At 46.0% G+C, this 22,458-nt stretch overlaps 1 protein-coding gene across 1 annotated transcript in view; it reads left to right on the top strand.

The window, feature by feature from the left end:
* The window catches only part of DBNDD2 (dysbindin domain containing 2), a 29,735-nt gene extending 12,246 nt beyond the window's left edge, over nt 1–17,489 (top strand). Inside the window, exons 2-4 of the mRNA XM_053394091.1 lie at nt 5,615–5,770; nt 5,902–6,048; nt 15,566–17,489. Coding sequence (XP_053250066.1) covers nt 5,615–5,770; nt 5,902–6,048; nt 15,566–15,768 — 506 coding nt within the window. The 3' untranslated portion in view covers nt 15,769–17,489. The remainder of the gene's footprint in view (nt 1–5,614; nt 5,771–5,901; nt 6,049–15,565) is intronic.
* The last annotated feature ends 4,969 nt before the right edge of the window (nt 17,490–22,458 follow it).

Genomic DNA, 22,458 nt, shown 5'->3' with positions numbered 1-22,458 from the left:
GACACAGTCATTTCTACTGCTCTGAATACCCATGCGAACCAGTCTAGCATCTGTGCAGCTATTCCCAGGTCTGCACTATACAGATCAGTTGCAGCAACAGGAGGCCATGCTTATGCATCTTCCCCCGACGGGCTGTGCATGCAGCCAGAGACTATGCCTGTGTGCAAGCTGCCTCTGCTCTTTCCACTTCAATTCTCTCCTGCTTCTGGGAAACAGTGTTGCAGGAAAGGGTGGGGAAGCACCCAGCCCTTCACTTGCCTTTCCTGCCTCTTCCTCCTGTGCTCCACCCTCCAGCTCTGAAGCTCCCCCTGCCTCTGCTTCTTGCCCCCTGGCTGGTACAGGTCCCCACAAACCACTGACCCCCTCTCCTGAGTCAAGCTCCTGCCATCCTTCCCCCAGTGCACACTTGTCAGTGTCCTGCCAGTCCTTGAAAATGAAGCACACAATTGTCTATTCTCATCTTCCAGGGTCTTGGCCAAAGGGCTTTCCCATCATCTGCTCCCTGGTTCCTTAGTTTAGCTGAAGATGCCAGGGATTGAATTTGGGACCTTGTCCCTGAAAAGCAGGTGGTCTACCACTGAGCTATAGCCCTTTCACATGAGTAAGTTCCATCCATGACTACTACTTCATCGGGAGTATGCTGGACTCACTGCACAATACATACTTGTGCATCCTTACTACTATTAGTCACTGTGAAAACTGCCAGGGGTGGTGATGGTGGTGGCTGGCAGAATAGTCTCCATGGAGGTATATATCTTCCCTTCCTCCCGAGTTCCCCCATTCTTGAGTCGTGTAATATTTGGAATAAAACGACATGACTACCCTTCTGGATCAGCTAGTTAGGAAAATAAGGAAGCGGACGTCTACTGATTTGTGCTTCTAGCTCAGTATTGTCCACACTGGCAGGCCGTGGCTCTTCATGGTTTCAGACCAAACACACTCCCAGCCCTACCAAGAGAAGCTGGGGGTTGGAACTGGGATGTTTTGCATGCTCAGCAGATGCTTTGCTACTGAGCTGTGGCCTCTGCTTCCTGTGCTTCAGCACACATTCCAGTGTTGACTGGTGACCTAGGAAAGCCACTGTCAGCAGCCAGAGTCAGGTGCAGATCAGCAATTAAAAAAACCCACTGTGTCTGTGAAGTCAACTCTTTATTCAAAGGAACCAAAACAACACAGGTGATCCCATAAACATTTGCTTGTAGGTTTTGTCCCAATGAGGCAGTTGCAAGGTCTGAAGGTCCCTGCCTTCCCACAGTTGCCCAAGTCCCAGGGGTTCCCCCCCAATGCAGTCATAGACTGCAGCTGCATGCAACCAATCTTTCCTTTGTCATTTTCATTTCTCACTGTGTTCTAGGTGACCAGAGGGTAGGGGAGCTAGTTGCAGCAGGAGTGGGAGACCCCCTGGATTCTTCAGCAACCTGCCTCATGGCTCCTCTCCTCTGCAGCTTCCTCTTCTGTCTCTGAGTCTGGACTGCTCTCTGCCACAGTCTCCTCCTGCTTACTAAACCCTGTTACCTCTTCAGCTTCCGACACCACCTCCTGCCAGTCTGCTCCCTCTTCTCCCTGTGACCACTCATCTTCGTCCCACCACCACTCCCATGGCTCTGAGCCTTCTTCCCCTGGGTTTCCCCAGCTGGTGCCTCTCACCACTCATCTGCATTCAAGCAGTCCATGGCTGCCATGCTTGTTAGCTGAGGGACATGTGTCAAGAAGGCTGCATGAGCCTTGCTTAGCCCAGCAGCTGTATCCCCCTTTCCTGGTAGCTGCTGCAGCATCTCCTGAGTTTTCTCTTGAAACTTGGCACTGAATACCTTAGTCCCAGTAGAGAGACACAGCCTTGTCTAGTTCCTCCTACTTCTCTTTTTCCACCGCCAACACAAAGTTCAACAGTTGCTGCTGTTTGGCTGAAATTTCCCCTGAAGACAAGGCTGCTGAGACAAAGACAATTAAAATGTTCACTGTTTGTTTGGTTTCCTTGGTTATGGCACTGCCCAACTCAGTAATCACATTTTCCTTATACCAGCCAGACTGGTCCCGGCCTCGATGGCTATTGAGTCAAGAAGCTTGGAGGCATCTGAGATTTGCTGCGGAAAATCTCAAAGGCAAAGTCCAATGGCTACCCAGTTTTGTTGTGCCTCCTCTGTTGCTTTGATCATTGACCTCTGGATTTCTCCCCAAAATGGGAGATTGGCACAACCCTTGTCCTGTTCATAACAGGCTGCGATTGATTGTTGAGCTTCTTGACTGGTACTTTTCCCTCTTCTGTGGTTTTCATCATGGAAAGAATTAAAAGACTCGTTTTTTTGTTGTAAAGAAAAAAAAACCTGAGCAGGAACTGAGTTATCTGTGTTCAAGAGGAAATCTTTTTATGGGTTTAGGGAAGTATGCTGATGGACTGAAGAAAAGTGTGAGCATAAAACAAAAGAAGCAATAAGCAAGCAGACTTGGCAACTTTTCTACTTCAAGTGGGTACCCAAGAGCTCACTTCCTTCCTTCCCTTTAAAATTATAGGGATGGAGGGGAAATTCATTTGGAAACCTACTTAATTCACATTTCTTGAACCAATTGTGAACTGAAATAAAGCTATCCTTCAAAATTCTCCAAATTTTGCAGTGCAGTTCTCCAGGCAAGAAAACACATACCAAAAAAGCCTTGTATTTGACAGTTTTTATTGTTGTGAACTGATGCAGAAATGAGGTGAATTGAATTTAAGATTAGAAAAATGAGAAACCAGAATTGACAGACTCATTCTTCCCTAATCCTAATGCTAATTAAAAAAAAAATATTCTGGCCAGGTCCCTAACTCATATTATTGGCAATTTAGTTGCCCAGTACTAGATCAAAGTGAAACACTTTGGAACCCAGCTCTGCCCTTGTGTAAATGCACTTAGATTACAAGGGAGCTGACTCTTTGCTTTGATCTAGCAATTTCACAAACCAGGCAGAACATGGTTTGCTTTTTAGCACATATCTAAAAATACTGTCTGAACAAATGCAGGTGCTAAATTTGCAAATATTAAAATGTCTACCACTGTTTTCTTCTTTCATCATGGGTCAAGGCAGTGGAAACTGGAGGTGTTGCTCCCATCTAGTACTGTGAGGGAAAGATTTAAACCTCTCCCCTTGATAATTTCAAAAATTGGTTACATATGGAACAGGGCTACCAGATAATGAACTGTGAAGATGGCGTAGATAGCAGAGGAGGGTGAACCTCTGTGTGCCCAAGCTTCCTTCAGTCTACGGATTCACAGGATGGCTGGGTCTGAATCAACTTTCCCCCAACCTGAGTCCCTCCATATCATTTTGGACTACAGCTCTCATTATCCCTGACCACTGACCATTCTGGCTGGGGCTGATGGGAGTTGTGGTAAAAAGTATCTGGGCACCTGGCTGGGGAAGACTGGTTTCGAGCATAGATTCTCAAAATGTGGACTGTGGTCCTTTGGTGGTCCATAGCTCCATCCACGTGGTCCACAGAAAGGAACACTTTAGAATATCTGTACTTGGCCCTGCACTTTATTTATTCTTTTCCAGTTGTGGAGATCGAGGACTCTTTTTTTGCCAAGGCTGGCTCACTTAACAAGGCATGTGATTTTCATAACAGAGACTTGGTACAATCTCCTAATTTTTTTCCATAACAATTTGCTAGTTAGAAACCCTTCTCAGTGACTGGGTCTAGGGCTCATATTTTTCACAGTACTATATTGGTTTTGACAATGATGCCTGTGGGGGGAAAGTGTGGTTAAAATATGAGCTCTTTATGTGGTTTGACTGGTAGAACAACTTCCTTATTATGTGGCCTGTCAAGATCCCCAGCAATTTTCCAATGATCCATGGAAGAAAGAAAGAAAGAAAGAAAGAATTCAGAACCAATGGTTTAGAATATACTTAAGCCTAATGACTGCTCTCCACGTTGCTTATTGTCAGGCTTATTCAGAGCAGAGATTATCATTCTGGAACAGTGGTAGCCAACCAGGGGTCTTCCTGATGTGCTCAGAAACTCCCATCATCCGAGACCATATAATACCGGTCCTGAAAGACCTACATTGGCTCCCAGTATGTTTCCGAGCACAATTCAAAGTGTTGGTGCTGACCCTGAAAGCCCTAAATGGCCTCAGCCCAGTATACCTGAAGGAGTGTCTCCACCCCCATCATTCTGCCTGGACACTGAGGTCCAGCGCCGAGGGCCTTCTGGCGGTTCCCTCGCTGTGAAAAGCAAAGTTACAGGGAACCAGGCAGAGGGCCTTATCGTTAGTGGCTCCCACCCTGTGGAACACCCTCCCATCAGATGTCAAAGAAATAAACAACTACCTGACATTTAGAAGACATCTGAAGGCAGCCCTGTTTAGGTAAGTTTTTAATGTGTGACATTTTAATGTATTTTTAATCTTTGTTGGAAGCCACCCAGATGAGTGGAGTACAAATAAATTTTATTATTATTATTATTATTATTATTATTATTATTATTATTATTATCATCCTTGGTCCCTGACCATGCTGGCTGAGGCTGATGGGAGTTTCCACACACGTCCGGAGGACACCAGGTTCGATACCCCCAGCCTAGGAAATCTACAAAAAGCCTGAAATACAAAAGGATGTTGTCTAGAGAGGTTACAGTATGCATGGCCTCTGACAATTCTTCATAGGTGGGAGAAATGTGAAAAAACACACCCAAGAAAGGGATACAAATTATTTGTCAGCTTGGAAAGAAAGGCGGCTGACAAGGGTAGATAAGAGCCCAATGCCTCTCTGTTTTCAATCACCTTTCTCCCAACTACCCTGCTATGGTTCTGCTGCAAGTAGTGTAGCTGGTTTGGTTAGACAGAAGCAGGATGTCCCTCCTACCACAGGAGTTAGAGGTAGTTTGAAAAACAGAATACTGCCTGTGAACTGCATGGTCATTCTGTTTTCACCTTTGGTAAACAGGTTTTGCAGGTTTTATTTAAGAAACCTACCCAGACCCTTAGATCTTCCTCTGAGGCCCTGCCCTGAGTCCCTCTTCTGAGGAAGTCTGGGGTGATGGCAAGGGAAATGGCCTTTTCAGTTGTGGCCCCCCATTTGTGGAATGCTCTCCTCAGTGAGGTCTGTCTGGGGGCTCTCACTTGGTGTCAGATTAAAACCCATGAAGTTGGTTGTTGGTTGTGCTTGATGAGTTGTTGCTGACGAAATGTTTGCTGAGGTTTATTGGGGGCTGTCAGTGGATCTTTTTATGAACTGCTACATCTTTTTATTATAATGTCTTCATTTTATGCTTGCTTGCTTCCTTGTTTGTATTTTGTATACCTCCCTATACCCGCAGGTCTCGTGGCAGTTCACACTTTTAAAAAATGCATAAGACCCCTGGAGACATTTTTTTTGTGTAGCAAGTGATTAATAAGTCACTCGTAAGTTCAAATCATCATCGGTAATAATAATAAAATACTTCTTGAAGACCAGTGACATTATGGCAAAGAAACGCGTGCAGACTGAACCTTCTCTCAAAGCAGTTTAAACTCTCATTAAAATTCTGCCTGCCCACTTAACCTGCATTTGGCTCTGGGAAGTGTTTCCCTTCAGATAAGAAACAAGAGGAAGCTGCTTCTGATTTCTTTTCCTCTCTCTGGTTCCTTTGCAGCCGACATGGACAATGGGCAGCGAGGGCTGGATGCAGAGCAGATGCAGCAACAGCAGCTCAAGCTACGGGAGAGGCAGAGATTCTTTGAGGAGGTTTTCCAACATGACGTAGATTTCTTCTTCCCAGTATCCCATCTGCAGATAGAGCACAGGAGACGTAAGTACCACTGGGGAGGCGTCATAGGCGGTGCGTTAGTCTATGGAACACAGTTGCTCCACTCGCATGTAAAAAATTAACAGGTGATGGCCATGCTGCACGACATCTGATGGCTTCTGTCTCTTTGCTAGCTCCCTTAGGCAGCATTTCCTCCATGGAGGTGAATGTGGACATGCTGGAACAGATGGACATGATGGACCTTTCTGACCAAGACACTGTGGACGTGTTTCTCAGCTGTGGGACGGAGGACAATAACAACGTAGCTGCTCTTTTGCCAGGTTTGTTCAGTTCCCATTAACTGACCCACATCAACTTCTAGCCGCATCCAACTCTTTCTGTGGCCTGTTGAAATATAACTCTTTCTTTTTTTGAAATAAAAATATTTTTATTGGTTTTACATATATTTCCCAAATAAAACATAACATAACATCTCTCATCTTATACCACATTTTGGCTATAAGCCTAGGACTTCCATCAACCACGTCTAGTGATTTTCGACCTTCATCTCTTAGTCTTGCATCTCCTCTTAACTATTGCTTTTAATAATCCATACTTTAGAATCCATTCTCCTAATTTTTTTCTGTAATATTTCGTATAGTTCTCCCTACAAAACCTCTTGTAATCCTACAAGCATAGTCAGCTGATTACAATTGTTTTTCAAATAACTGGCATATTTACTCCAGTCCTTCAAGAATTTCTGGTCCTGCTGGTTTCAAATTCTTCCTGTCATCTTATCCAATTCTGCGTAGTCCATTGATTTCATCTGCCATTCCTCTTTTGTCGGCAATTCTTCCTGCTTCCATTTCTGTACCAATAATCCTCTTGCTGCCGTTGTCGCATATAAAACAGTTAATATCCATGCCTACAATCCCAAGTAAATATGCTTCTGTTTTTTTTATAAATGTATATTTCAACATATTTTTCATCTCATTATAAATCATTTCCCAGAAACCTTTCACCTTTTTACATTCCCACCACAGATGATAGAAAGTACCGTATTTTTCGCCCTATAGGACGCACCGTCCCATAAGGCGCACCTAGTTTTTTTTGGGGGGAAATAAAGGGGGGGAAATTATTTCCCCCCCAGGCGCGGGGCTGGGGCGGGGGAAGCCCGAGCTTCCCCCGACCCCAGCCCCGAAACAGGCAGCTCTCTGCAAGCCGTGGGAGCCCAGTGCTGGTTCCCGCTGCTTGCTGAGAGGTCCGCGAAGCCTGGACGCACTGAGCTCAGCGCGCGCGCGCTTCAGCATGCAGGCAACTCTCCGCAAGCAGCGGGAGTGCTCCCGCTGCTTGCGGAGAGGTCCGCGAAGCCTGGACGCGCTGAGCTCAGCCCGCGCGGGCTTCAGCATGCAGACAACTCTCCGCAAGCAGCGGGAGCACTCCCGCTGCTTGCGGAGAGGTCCGCGAAGCCTGGACGCACTGAGCTCAGCGCGCACGGGCTTCAGCATGCAGGCAACTCTCCGCAAGCAGCGGGAGCGCTCCCGCTGCTTGCAGAGAGGTCCGCGAAGCCTGGACGCGCTGAGCTCAGCGCGCGCGGACTTCAGCATGCAGGCAACTCTCCGCAAGCAGCGGGAGCGCTCCCCCTGCTTGCGGAGAGGTCCGCGAAGCCTGCATTCGCCCCATAGGACGCACACACATTTCCCCTTCATTTTTGGAGGGGGAAAAGTGCGTCCTATAGGGCAAAAGATACGGTACCTTCTTTTTCCTTACATTTCCAACATTGGTTACTTATTTTATACATTTTAGCTAATTTCACTGGTGCAATATACCATCTGTACATCATTTTCATCACATTTTCTTTCAAGGCATTGCATGCAGTAAATTTTAGAAATATAACTCCTTCTTAAAGGGGAATGGCTAGAATGCCCACCCAAGGGATTTGGAGTGTGAATTGGACCAGTCACTGTTCATCGCTGACATCAATGAAGCTACAATGAGGAAAGAACATATAGAGTGGCTGGGGAAACCCAGCCAGATGGACAGGGTAGAAATAAAATTATTATTATTATTATTATTATTATTATTATTATTATTATTATTAATATAGGGTTTGTGTGTGTCACTGTGTTTGTAAGGCTACTTAGGGTGTTCTGGTGGCAGCCTTCTGATTTCTGGTAGGTAATTGCAGACCAACTAAATTGCAGAGCTACTAAAGGGGATCCGAAGAGCTGAGATTAGGAATGAGCCTAGTGAGCCCTTGGACCATGACTCCTCTCACTAGTAGAGAGAATTGATCTAGCCTATCTGAGATAATGGGACAGGCTAAACGCCTTCGAGGATCATACCCTCACTAAGCTCTGCTGGTTAGAGCAACTAAGGAAGGGGCTTGGCTCAAAAGTGCCAAAATAAGCGTAGGGTTTATAATCTTCAAATGGAGAACTACTTAGCCCACGTGACCTTAGAAATTGGATTTTTGATCAGGATGCCAACCAAGAAAGAGTATTCATCATTGCCGCCCATTACTCTACTTGTTACACCCAAACCAATCAATCCTTCAAGGCCCCATTACCTTGAGACTTTGACCTTCCCACAACTATGCAGGGCTTTTGTAGAACTAAGATTCCAACAGATGCCCTCAGCATATTGAGAGGGGAGATATCGGGGAATTCCCCATATGGATCACAAATGTATATATGGATGCAATCAGGTAGAGGACATCACACACGATCTGCTGATTTGCCCCCTGTATACAGTGCCCAGAGGAAATTTTATATCGCCAATTTTTAATTGGCTTCCAGGTCGATCCGCACAGGAAGTGACAGTTTAACTGCTAGCAGATAAACATCTATATATTACACACCAGGTAGCCAAATTTGCGTTGGCAGCCAAGAAACTCCATTCCAGCTATGTGAATGCACTCCAATATTAAAATTTAATGTTGTAGATTTCTTTTTATGTTACACACTGCTACAGGCTATGTTGTATGATTTTAGAGGAAAGTTTTCCTTTTATTTTCTGTCATCCATTGTAAAGGCCTTTGGCTACATACAATAAAAATGGACTTGACTTGACTCAGGATCTTCTCGGGTCAAGTGGGGCCAAGGTTACTTCCTACAACAGCATCATTAACAGGCACGTGCTAAGGTTGCACCTGTGCAAGTTGCTCCATCTGCGTTTCTTACCAAGGCAAGGTGGAGCAGACTATCCCTCTGCAGCCTACTGTTTGCATTTTTCTGTGCAAAGGATGATACAGGAATTACTTGAGAATAAGCACCCCAACCTACTATCCTGGGATAGGGAGAGTGGGATTCTCAGTTGACCAACTGCAGGTACTTATGAGTAACTCTGCCATTGGGTCGGTCTGCCAGCTTGCTGCTTGGGAAGGAGAAGCAATAGTTTGGAGGAGAGGCAAGAGAAATAAGGAGAGACATTGAGATAAGCAAAAGCTTGGTCTACTGCTTGCTAGAAATACTGTCTAGTGCCACCTTTAACTTGTACACCTTTGGCAGATCATGCCAAATTCTTATTTTTCTCCATAATCACGAGGGCTAGAGGTTCAAAACTAGCTAAACTCTACCTGATTTTGGAATATGGTAGGGTGTTATGGGGATCACACTCACAAATAACCTGCTTTTAGGATTTATGGAACTCATTCAGGTACCAGCAGTACTCTGTTGCACTGATCTGCACCCACACATACACTAGTGAAAAATAAAAATGAAATTTATGCACTTTCTACTTACGCATTTGGTATGTCATGCTTGTATCGGTTTGGCTTCTTTCTCTGTGCAACGTGCATGTTAAATGTGGCAGTAAACAATGGAAAGTCTCTTTTATTATGTGTTTAAATGATGATGGTGCAGGGCCAGGTCAAACCAAACACATTCTGTTTCTGAGCATGTGCTCTTCAAAGTGAAATTGTGCTGCCTCTTAGTGGGATTTATAATTTAGGACGTGAAACCATTGCCACTGCCAAAACAGATTATCAAACAGTCAGCGGAGAAGACCAAAACCTTTATGGGTTGTGTGCCAAAAAATTGATTGGCTTTTTCTCCGTAGCAGAGAAATCCAGATGCTTGAAATTAATCAGTGTGTTGGTGTGTTAGTTAAAAAGCCATCACAATATCAACGCAAACTCTGCTACTAGCACACAGAAACAAATTTAGCCTTTCAGCCTACCTGCTGATTCCACCCCACCTGGACCTGTCCCTGCTCCCTATTACTAACTATTCTTCTGTTTTCAAACCCTTCAAATGTGAAAAGTACATTTTTTTCCTTCTCTGGGGCCTACATGCTCATTTGAATATTTCCAAGCAAGAATAGATGAGGGAGCAAGCACCAAATGTGACAGATCTAATGCTGGCTGATGGATAGATCTGACATTTTATTCAAATGTCACAGAGGTTCCCATGGATTGGGGGCTAAACAAGTAGCTTGCTTTGCCATTTACAGCATTTTGGCTGTATGCTCTTCTGAGCCTGAGTGATGGGGACTTTGATGCAAAGATTCCTAAGACTGAAGAGGAGCAGTACAGGTGAAATGCTCTCTGCTTAAAGGAGCAGAGGGGAATGAAACTGAGACTAACCTCTGTCTACTACAGGGGTAGTCAACCTTTTTATACCTACTGCCCACTGCATCTTTCTTGATGGTAAAATTTCCTTAACGCCCACCAGCGCTCAATGGAAGGAGGATTCAGCTTGTGCCCTAGAATCCCCTACCACCCACCTAGAATCCTGAAATGCCCACTAGTGGGTGGTAAGGACCAGGTTGACAACCCCTAGTCTACTAGTAGAAAGGCTGAAAGAAAAAGTCCCGGAAGAAATCTGTGAAATAGGATGGCGATTTATGTCTCACCATGCAACAAAAGAAACATGCCACCAAAAAACACACGAGGGCACAGTCTTGCATAAAATTTGCATGAAATAACTTACTGTATATGTATGGTTGCAAATTTAGAAATGAGCAATATAATCTGAATAAACATACAGTCCATCTCACTATAGTGGAGAACACTGCGCCTAGGGGAACTTTGTGCCTGGTCAGTCTTCTGCCCGTGTACTAACAGCTGATGGGTGAGACTCAGGGCTTTTCCACACCTCGGCTTGCCCCCGGAGGCGTGGAGGACCTTTAGCGCTGAATCAGAACAAATGGCAATTGCCATTTGCTCTGATTTAGTGCGAAAGAGCCGGTTTTCTGGAGGAGAGTGGCAAGGCCAAGGCAAAACAGCTGAGACCTATGGCTAGAAAGCACAGGGAAAGGGGGAAACTGCTTGGACCCATGCTGTCCAGGGACAGGGGAAGTGGAAGTATGGACAAGCCCTTGTAACTCTTTGTTCTTAAGGTTTAAACCAAACTTGAACCAGGCAGCCTCTCAAATAGAGCAAGGATAGCTAACTAATCACCTTCCAGAGTTGTTGGACTACAACTCCCACCAGCCCCATCAGTATGGCCAGTAGTCAGGGATGATGGGGCATGTAGTTGTAGTTGAAACGCCCCAGGTTAGCCACTCCTCAAAAAGGGGATCGATGCAAGGAGGAAGGAGGGAAGATCATTCCATCTGCCAAGCTGCAATGCTTGTGCATGCAGCATGGCTGGAGGAGCACAACTTTAAATTCCACCCAATGGATCTACTGAGTAGAATTTAGCATAGGCTGGGATTCAGCTAATGCAGGGGTAGGCAACCTAAGGCCTGTGGGCAGGATGCAACCCAATCGCCTTCTTAATCCGGCCCATGAATCAGTGTGTCTTTACATGAGTAGAATGTGTCCTTTTATTTAAAATGTATCTCTGGGTTATTTGTGGGGCCTGCCTGGTGTTTTTACATGAGTAGAATGTGTCCTTTTATTTAAAATGCATCTCTGTGTTATTTGTGGGGTATAGGAATTTTTCTATGTTCATTCCCCCCCCCCCCAAAAAAATATAGTCCAGCCCACCACATGGTCTGAGGGACGGTGGACCGACCCACAGCTGAAAAAGGTTGCTGACCCCTGAGCTAATGAGCGATGTCCAAGGGAGAGAGAGCCCTGTGGAAGAACTTCCGCTTGTACAATGGGCTTCCAGGAGGTTTGCCTGCCCCACGCCTGACGTTCTATGATGTTAGGTGATGAGGTTTGGGACAAACTATGCCATGGGTCAAATGTGGCGGTCTGGCAGGCTTAAACGGCCCACAGGCTAGATGTTTCCTACCACTGATCTATCCCATTACTCTGTGACCTCAGCTAATCTTACTGCATAGTGCAATATGAATGCAGCACCATAACTTTTCAATAAATGTTCAGGGGTGGGGACAGGACACAGAAAGAGTGGCCACGCACCCCACTTTGTGAAGGTTGATGCCTTTTCTGGAAAAGCAGTACCACCAGCAGAAGGCTGCTTGTTCCCACTGAACGAACTAATTAAAAGTATTTGGGAAATGAACTGCCAAACCAACCTACCAACCAAAACCTGGCACACCATTTAATCAGCTTTTATTCTTCTGCAAGCATAGGCCAGTTGTCCCTAAATGGACAACATCACTGAGCCGTCTCCCAAAGTATTTGAATTTATGTTGATTGCATTTTTTAAAATACAGCTCTCTGCATCCCCGCTCTGTTCACTCTCAGGCTGGAAGGCTCTTTGCCCTGTGCAGGAGGTCAAAGAGAAGGCGACAAGACCCTGCTATTATGCAGTGATTCAGCCAGAGTGTGATTCAAGCACTTTACCGGCACAGCCTCCTGCATTCCAGTTAAACGGCCTCACTGATGATGTCTCCAAGCCACGTTATTCACAAGCCATGCACAAAAGCTCCCGTTGCCAAACATGGAGAAGGAATGTGAGGCACGTGGCTTGTACAATGACACGGCCAGGGATTCATGGAGGAGATCTGGCCAGGCCAGGCTCTTGACGGAAAGGGTTTACGGGGTCAACCTGCTTCCGCTGTCATGGAGTCACACGCTGCACTGCATGTTCAGCAGTGTCTTTGGCTAATGATTTATTAGCAGGGCAGATAATACCATCCGCGCAACGTAACTTTCGCGCAGAAGCACGGGGGGCTGTTTCTGAACAGGATCTAGAGTTAATGAACCATACGGCAGCCTGGGCTGCCAAGTTCTGTGCAGAAGCAGCAAAAGGGAAGATGTAAATTAAGCAAAATCCCATATGTTGTATTGCATAACTCATTCTAGTTTCGAAAACGCAAGTTGTCAAATAGTTGTATTGTTGTCTTGGCAACGAGCGGTGAATAGAAGGAAGAAGGGGGCCTGTAAACTTTATGAGCATTAGCAGGCATGGAGCATAAGAACCACAAAGGGAGCACAGGCCCAGCTTTCAGCAGCTGCTGTGGGCTGATGAACCCCAACAAGCCCCCCCCCACTGCTGATAGCTGTGCCAGATAGCTGTGTCTGCAAGTCCCCATTTTACGATGTTCTGGTAAGTTTTTAGAAAACTACCCTGCAGACTCTAATATTCCCTTCCGGGGCAAGGTGACAGAGTGCGTGGTGGCTAGCCAGCTGCAGGTATGCCTGGAAGCATTTTATCTGGATCCATTCTTGGTTTCAGGCCTGGTTTTGGCACCTAAGCAGCCAGATTGATGGCCTCTGTCAGATAAGTGACGGGGAACGCAACCCTGCTGCTTTCTCTTGACCTCTCAGCAGCTTTTGGAAGAAGGAGCTACTCCCATCCAGAGCCGTCTTTCCCATTGGTGTTAGTGGTTCGTTGTGCCATGGCGCTAGCCTCTCGGGGCGCCCTAGTGAGTGGGAGAGCTATGTGGCTTTGCTGGCAGCCTCCCCTTTCCCTGCACGCCCGCCAGCTGCACCCTGCCAACACTATGGCTGGCAGGCATGCAGCTTCCCTCCCAAGCCTCTGCATCTGCTAATGATGGCCCTGCTCCTGGTCATTGCCCTCCTCCTGTTTCCTGGCGAAATGCGGCGCGCAGCATTCCCAGGCTGCCTTCTTGGGCACCCTGATGCCAGATAGCTTGTCCCCCAGCACGTTTTCCTGCTTGATCGCTGCCACCAGGCCAGGGATTGGAGCGGTGGGGGAGGCAGAGGACATTTTCCACTGCCCCCTCCCTTGTTTTGTAGTTGCCATCGGGGGGGGGGGGGGAGCCAGAGGGATCTTTGTACCACAGCACCAGATATGCTTAAGACAGCCCTGCTCCCACCCCACCCCACCCCAGAGGGTGTTTTGTCCCGTGTTTTCTAAAGCTTGGAGCGAACTGATGTAGCAAAAGGGAGCTACTGAGCTTTTCATGTTGGATCCCTGGGTGCCCTGCAATCTCAAATTTTACTCAAATACCTCTCTTGTTTTGCAAGCCTTTCTCCAGAGTCGTAAGGGAGAAGGAATAAGTTTCCTTTCTTCTTAAGGTGAGATTGCTGTAGAGCTAGGTTTTGCACTCTACAAGGTTGTGCTTGTGTGGTGATTTCAATGCCATGCAAAAGGTAGCCACATTTCTCTCTGTCCCTGCAGCTGCTCCAGAAAGTGCCCTTTTTGAACCTCAGCCAATTCCACACCTGAAATCTCCTCATTGCAAACAGCGGAGTCAAACTGGTGGGCAGCAGTCAGCTGTATTAATTTGACAGGCTCCAGCAATGGGAAATATGACTGCTCAAGGCACTGGGCAATTTTTTAAAGTAACAAAACTAAACAAAATAGAAAGGCATTCTCTGGGCACCTTCTCAGATTACATTTTGCAGTTTACAGTCTCAAAAAAACTGTGTGTGTGCAACAGCCAGAAAATGCCCAGAGATGCTAATCTTTAGAATACCTTAAATTAGGTCAGGCATGGTGAGATGCACAGAGAGTCTTAACTTGTGTCTGACTCCTCTGACACTACAAAGGCTTATCCAGACAGCAAGAAGCCAGCCTGTCCCGCCCCATTTTAGGCTTTGCAGAATGACTGCAAGAAATACGGTAATCGTTCAAGATCCTTGTGTTTGGGTAGCCTGTCTGTGAGATGACAGGGTGAGTCTTGTGTGTATATGAAATTGTATGCATTTTAATGCACTGTTATGGAATTTGCCCCCACAAGAAGCAGTGATGGCCACCAACTTGGATGGCTTTAAAAGAGGATTAGAGAAATTCATAGAGGATAAAGCTCTCAGTGTCTGCTAGCCACGATGACTAGGCTCTGCCTCCACAGCTGGAGGCAGTAATGCTTCTGAATACCAGTTTCTGGAAACTGCAGGAGGGGAAAGGGCTCTTAGGCTCAGGTCCTGCTTGCAGGTTTCCCAGAAACATCTGGTTGGCCATTGCAAGCATAGGATGCTGGGCTAATGGGTTGTTTGCCTGATCCAGCAGGCTCTTCCTATGCTTTTATGTATGTGAGGCATTACCCTAGGATAGGCATAGGCAAACTCGGCCCTCCAGATGTTTTGGGACTACAACTCCCATCATCCCTGACCACTGGTCCTGTTAGCTAAGGATGGTGGGAGTTGTAGTCCGAAAACATCTGGAGGGCCGAGTTTGCCTATCTATGCCTACCCTAGAATACCTAGAATCTCAGCGTAGGTGTTGATATGTTGATGTTATGTTTGCAATACCCTTGCAGCAACTTGCATGCAGTAAATTTAGGAATGGAGCGGGGGGGGGTAGGCACGTGCCCTCATACTGCCCTCAGTGCTGCAGACATTATAAAAAACTTGAAACATTTGCATTTTCTGTTATGATGTGGCATGCATGTATCTGCTAACTAGCTGCAATAACCAATGGTGGGAAACAGCAACAAAGCTTAGGTTTTCTTCTGCTCTAATATAGGGAGAGCCAGCATAGCTTAAGAGGCCAGAAATGTTGCAGGAACAGCTTCGCATCGGTATAGAGGGCAGCAAAATGTTGGCCAGCCTCATCAAGCGCTTGTTCTCTTTTTGTCTTCCTCCTTGGCCAGATTCCAACCGTTACGAGGAGGAAATTTCTCTGCAAGTGCCCAACTCGACCGAGATCAAATCCCGGATCTCATCCACATCCTCTGCCTCTACAGACCTGAACAGCCTAGACACCAGTGAGGAAGGGGCCGAGACCCCCGTGGTGCAGTCAGATGAAGAAGAGCTGCAGCAAGATGGCCCCGAGGAGCAGGAGAGCAGCAGCTAGCGGTGTGTGTGTGTGTGCGTTTGTGTGTATGTTGCCAATCCACCGCATTGACTCTGCCAGCTGACATGATGAAGAAGGAATGTGGCTGTCTGGCTCAGTGACTAAACCTCACAGCGGTTCCCTATCTCATTTCTTGTACTTGGGGAGAATTAGAAATAAGCCTTCTCCCTGCAAGATGGTCAATGCATTGAGAAGGTAAAGACCATAGGGAGAAAGGGGTGAGGCAAAGGGACTGTAGTTTTTTGTTTTTTTCAACTAACTCTCCAGCCTTTTACAGCTAACGCTCTTGGTTCGCTCACCCTGACTACTCAAGTTAGCCATGACCTCGGCTGCAATTATTTCAGGCAAGGCATTTGTGCAGGCTTAGAGTCTCTCCGATTCCAGCACACCACATACACACAACAAATGTCTTAGTTGTAACATAAAAGAAAATTGTATTCCTTTCAAGCAAGCAGATGGTCATGTATGATCTATTTGAGACCCCTACATTGCAGGGGTTGGGCTGGACGACTCTCGAGATCCCTTCTAACTCTGCAATTCAATGAGTCTACAACTGGGAGGATGTGCATTATTGGGGGGAAAGGGCCAGTAAGGCATTGTGGCTCAAGAAGAGATGCCTGAACAGGATTAGATTCCTGGGGGAGGCACTGATAAGCAGTGGAGCATAGTTGTTATTCTTCCTCCCCTACAAATATAATTTTGCATTCTTACACTGCAAATATGCAGTGTATATTGGGAAGGTAAGAAGCAGAGGAATGAAAAGAAAAATAGGCTTCAGAAAAGGGGTGCAGCAGTAATAACATCTACTTAGTGTGGGCCCACATAACTTCTGACACACAGAGCAGTATGCAACCTACCCCAACCATGTCTGCCTCCCCCCCTTCTGATGTTTCCAAGTGATTACAAAATGGGTTCTCACGCTTCTGGTATGCTGTAATTGGTGGTTGGTTGTGGCATTCAGCTTGATGGGTGACAAAGTTGTGTAGACCTTCCCTAGGTAGAAAAGTTGCCTTGGCCTGCTGCTATGTGGCTAGTTTTTCAATGACGCAATAGAATTCACTTGGTGCAGTAGCTACAGGATGCATGAGATTAGTCTCAAAGAGTCCTTGGTTCAAATCTTTCCTCTGACATGAACTTGCACAGTGGCCCTGTCCTCCTCCTTCAATAGGGGGAATAGCAGCAATGACCCACCTTACGGGAACATTGAAAGAGTTTCTGAAACAATGTACATGAAGAGCTTTGAACACTAAATGCTAAGTATTCTTATTATTCATCATGTTTCTCAACTGTCAGGCTCAACACTAATTCATGGGGAATGTTCAAGAGGCACACCTGAAAACGATCTGATAGCAAAATGGTGGTTTAGGGAGGAGCTACAGCTTTTCGGTAGAGTACAGGCATTGTATGCAGGAAGTCCTTTTCCAGTTTAAACGATCTCAGGTAGCAGAACAGGGGAAGATTTCTGCCTATGGCTTTCCCATGCAACTGCCACTAAAAGCAGACTGCGTGTTCAGGTGTGTTTGTCCCCCACCAATTTGGGGTTCATGGTGCCATCGTTAGACACTGCTTAAGTCACACTTACTCATAACTAGAACTCTTTCTTACCCCCTTCTAACATTAACAGTGAGCAGTCTGATTGTAAAACAGAAGCCAAAATGAACCAGGATGCAAACATGCATAGGAGATGGGATGATGAATCAAAAGAAACATCTCATGGTGCAGAATAAATAGTGGAGCTCTGAATATCCATGACATTTTAGGTCAGGGATGGGGAACCTGTGCACCCACTTCCAGATGTTATTGGGACTCCCAAGTCCCGTGGTCAGGGATGATGGGAGTCGTATCCCAACAACATCTGGAGGACCACACATTCTCCACCCAAGCTTTAGATTACTTGCCTAATGTACTTTATCTGTTGATAACCTCACTGTGTAAAATTGCTACTATCACAGATGGCGCACTACATATTATCAATGAATTGGTTAGATTAACTGATTAAACATCATGATTGACTAAAAAAGAAAGGTGCTCCCAATTAAATCTTCACTGCATCAGGTGGTTTGAAAGTAGATGAATGGCATCTGGGTTGCAGGCTGGCAACGCTACTTGATCACAAGCTATCGGTTGTGTGTGCAAGACACAAATAGTTGCACGACCCAACTTCTAGCAGCCCCTTGGTATATGCAGCAACAGCTGCAAAAAAAAGTGAGCAATGAAGTGTGCAATAAACTGAGAGGTTGGACCCAACTGACAGAATGGGGGGGGGGGAGCACAGGAAAACCACATGGACAATACCAAGAATAACCTTCCATGTGGCTCACCCTCAAGTCAGTTTTGAGGACAAGTAATTATAATGTCAGTTTACAGGTGGGTAATTGAGGCTGAGAGGCAGTGACATTTTAAAAGCCACCTGTTCTCAGCTGAGGTTCCAAGCTCAAGCCTAGTACTGTTTTCCGTATAGTGCAGCTAAAATGTATACAAGTCTAAAATTGTCTTACCACTCTGGGCCACTTGATTGGGTATACAGAAAACAAACCATATAAATATATGGCCATCCAAATGTTGTTGGACATCCATCCCCCATCAGCCCTGACCAGGTTCCCCATGCATAGCTTGTATCAGGATCACAACCAGATTTTGTTGGGTTGGTATACAGTGGGAAGCCATAGCTAATTGCAACTTTCCAGCCTCAGCGGAAATACATGTGTATGCAATGGTCCACACCTGAAAGCAATGCATTTTTCATGCTTTCCCCTACACTGTAAATTAGCATGTCAAATTATTGTTGGGAGTAGCACTCAAGCGATTTGAAGTCTTCAGTCTGCTTTAAACCAGACAGGTGCTGGCCCTGTTGTAAACTGAACAAGAAAACCACTCTGATTGTGAAACTGGAAGAATCCCAAGAAGAAATAAAAGGAGCCTGGTGTATAAATAACCTTGGGCCGGCCCAGTTCCTGGGGAGCTCCCTTTAGCTGCCTGGCATCGGCATTGACTCAACACATCAGCCAGCCCTCTTGGGTCCTGGCAATAACATCTAGCATTTGAGCTTCCATCCAGGTGCAAGTGAGTCATAGTTTCTCCATTTGCAAACAACTCCAGCAACTGCTTTCCAGCGCGAGGTCTGAATAGAGGGCGAAGGACTGAGAGGAGGAAGTGACTCAGGGAACTAACAGCACAGGTGGGTGGGGAGAGAGACCAGTGATAGAGATCTAGCAGCCACAGGAGCAACCCACCCGAAGCAATAAAAGAAACCAGTGGAAAAATACAATTGGAAAGAGGGTGAACTGCGAACACAGAAAACTTTTCTTAGCAACTGTGCCGGGGGGGGGGGGGAGAACTCCTGACAGGAACACGTTTGAGCACCAAGTGCACTGCTTTTCACAGAAAAACAAAGTCTTATAGCAACTTAAAGAATAACAAATTTATTTATTTATTATTGTGGCACAAGCTTCTGTGAGTTCATGTCTGTCCATGTCATCAGATGCATAGTGTTATCCTCAGTCAGGTTTGGCCAATTACCTTTTGCTGCCTCAGGTGAACCAGAAAATGTTTGATGACTGGGTAGCCGAGAAGCGCTCTCTCCTCTGAACACAAACAGAAACATGCATTCCTCCCCCCACCAACTCGGAGTGGAAATTTTCAAGTGAACGGGAATTTTCATTGCTGTTGATCCAACTAGGGTTATCATCCCCTTTTCTGGACATGCTCCTGTGCCTTTCACAAGAAGTGACAACAGAATATTCCAGGGATTGGGAATCTGTGGCCTTCCAGAAGTTGTTTGACTACCAATCCCATCATCCCCTGACTACTGGCTGGGCTGACTAGGAGCTATAATCTATCAGGAAATGAAGGGTCAAATTCTGAAATTTAAAACCAGTGGGACTTTTCTGGCTATTTCAAGTGAAGCTTGCACTTAAGTATGTGATTAGGAGTTAGATAAAAGGAAGGAAATTCAATACTGCATTCCTGGGCTCTAGAAGAAAATGACAGGAATTTGAAAAAGGCTGTGCCTGCCCTCTAGTGGGGAAATTTTCCTATCAAGTTGTGGGAAATTAAGCAACTTGGTTAAGGCAAGAGGCCTTATCCCAGCCTTACAAGACTGGCTCAAAACAGTTGACAGCCTGAGGCAATCAACAAGATGGTACCCCCACGATCCCATGTGAAGAAGCTGACAAGATTGACAGTCAAATCTTACTTCAATGCTGGTGACTGGACGTCTGCACTGTATCTAGGGGCTGTGGGATAGCTTAGAACAGGCATGTCCAACCGGTCGATCGTGATCTACTGCTTCGATCGCGAGGTGTTCTTGGTTTATCCCGACCGCCAGCCCCCCCGCCAAAAAAACCTCTCTGTCCTCCTCCCCCAAAAGCTCAACAACTCTGGGCAATGCAATAACAATGAGTAGATCACTGCCAGTTTTATTATACCGTAAGTAGACCGCAGTCTCCAGAGAGTTGGACATACCTGGCTTAGAAGGTAAAGGGCAGGTCATGTAGGGCCAGCCCCACTATCAGGGATGCAATAGCAGATTTCCTGCCTAAGCAGGAGGCTGGAATAATTAGTTTGGGAATCACTTCTAACTAGGTACAGTGGTACCTCAGTTACATACGCTTCAGGTTACAGACTCCGCTAACCCAGAAATATTACCTCAGGTTAAGCACTTTGCTTCAGGATGAGAACAGAAATCGTGCAGCGGTGGCGCAGCGGCAGCAGGAGGCCCCATTAGCTAAAGTAGTGCTTCAGGTTAAGAACAGACCTCCAGAACGAATTAAGTACTTAACCCAAGGTACCACTGTATATGTTTCGTTACACCGTGTTGGCTTCTCTTCTGTGCCCACTCCCAACTTGTGTCAGATGACTGTCCCACAGCAGTTGGGGTCTTATGACCCTGAATGCCCATTTCAGCAGCCCTGAAATGGCGGTTTAAATCCCATTTCAGACTTGGACTCACTTATCTACTGGAAATAACAATGGCATAAGGATTGGCAAGATAAAATATTGCATAGGAAGCTGGTATGGTTTAGGATGTTAAAGCAATGAATTAGGGGTCATTGGGTCCCTAGTTCAAATCTCTGTTCACACATGAGCTGCTATACTAAAGGTTGTCAGAACCACTCACATAGAGGGCACATTTGCTGAAAATGATAAGCCAACCAACCATACTGTGCACAAACTACATACTAGAGCACACTGATTGCTGTCACTTTGCTTCTACTTTTGCATGAACAAGTAAATGCACCACAAAGGGTATAGCTTGGTGTTATTTTGATCCATGGATCATGGATTTTTTCCTTCTGAGAAGCCAGGATTGCTAGCTTATTTGGCTTATTGTCACATATGAGTAACAAGACTACGTAAACTCTATTTAATATTAGGAAGTGTTTACACTTCAAAAATACGTGTTTAATGAGAAGGACATAGGAAGAGCCCTGAGGAATCACATCAACCATTTATCTAGTTCAGCATCCACCAGTGGCCAATCTGATGTCTATGGAAAGAGCCCTCCCAAGGAACTAACACCAATTCCAAACGAAGAGGCTCCATTTAGCCATCACAGCTTAGTAATAAAAAGCACTGGGTGCAGGGAGGTTACAGTAATGGCATCTTTCAGAAAGAAATGGTTGCAGGGAACCCTGCCAGAAAACTACTTAAGCCATGGCCTAGCTTTGACATAATTAAGGCTGCAGTTCTCAATAGTTTTGCCAGAGACAATGGAACAAATTTGCTTGGGAACAGGGATGGGGAACCTGTGGTCCTCCAGATGTTTTTTGGACTACAATTCCAGTCATCCCTTACCATTGGCCATACAGGCTGGTACTGATGGAAGTTGCAGAGAAAAGAAATAAAGAAGGGTTCGAATCCCCGCGATGGCGTGAGCTCCCGTTACTCTGTCCCTGCTCCTGCCAACCTAGCAGTTCGAAAGCACGAAGTGCAAGTAGATAAATAGGTACCGCTCCGGCAGGAAGGTAAACGGCATTTCCGTGTGCTGCTCTGGTTTGCCAGAAGTGGCTTAGTCATGCTGGCCACATGACCCAGAAGCTGTATGCCGGCTCCCTCGGCCAATAAAGCGAGATGAGGGCCGCAACCCCAAGAGTCGGCCATGACTGGACCTAATGGTCAGGGGTCCCTTTACCTTTACTAATAAATAAGCACTTCCAGCTTGCATGCACAATGGAAGTAGTTCTTCTGGCCTATTCCCTTGTCCCGAGAAACAACATCCTATACCTCTGTCATCCCCAACAGATGCCTGTAAACTAAAGTAAAGGGGTGGCTAACCTGTGATCCTCTGTGTTACTGACTAGAACTCCCATTTGTCCTGACTATTGGTCAGGCTGGCTGGGGCTGGTGAGAGTTGTAGTCCGACAACCTCTGGAATGCTACAGCTTAGCCACCATTAGTCTTGGTGTATTATACTTACCTTGGCTCCAAGAGGTCCTGGGTTCAAATTCCCAGACCAGGAGAACTGGGTCCAGTGTTTGGGGGAGGGGCTCTAGCTCAGAGGCAGAAGACGATGCTGTCCATGCAAAAGGTCCTAGCTGCAATTCCTAGCATCTCCAGGTATGAGCTAGGAACAAACTTGGGAGTGCCAATATCCAGGCAGAGAAGAATCAAAAGTCTGGCTCAACATAACGCAACTCTCTGTGTGTTGTTTTTTTAAAGAAATGATGTTATATGTTACAAAGCATAATA

This window comes from Podarcis raffonei, chromosome 6, assembly GCF_027172205.1.
Source record: "Podarcis raffonei isolate rPodRaf1 chromosome 6, rPodRaf1.pri, whole genome shotgun sequence".
NCBI classification, from domain to species: domain Eukaryota; kingdom Metazoa; phylum Chordata; class Lepidosauria; order Squamata; family Lacertidae; genus Podarcis; species Podarcis raffonei.
This window is presented reverse-complemented; position numbering and strand designations above follow the sequence as displayed.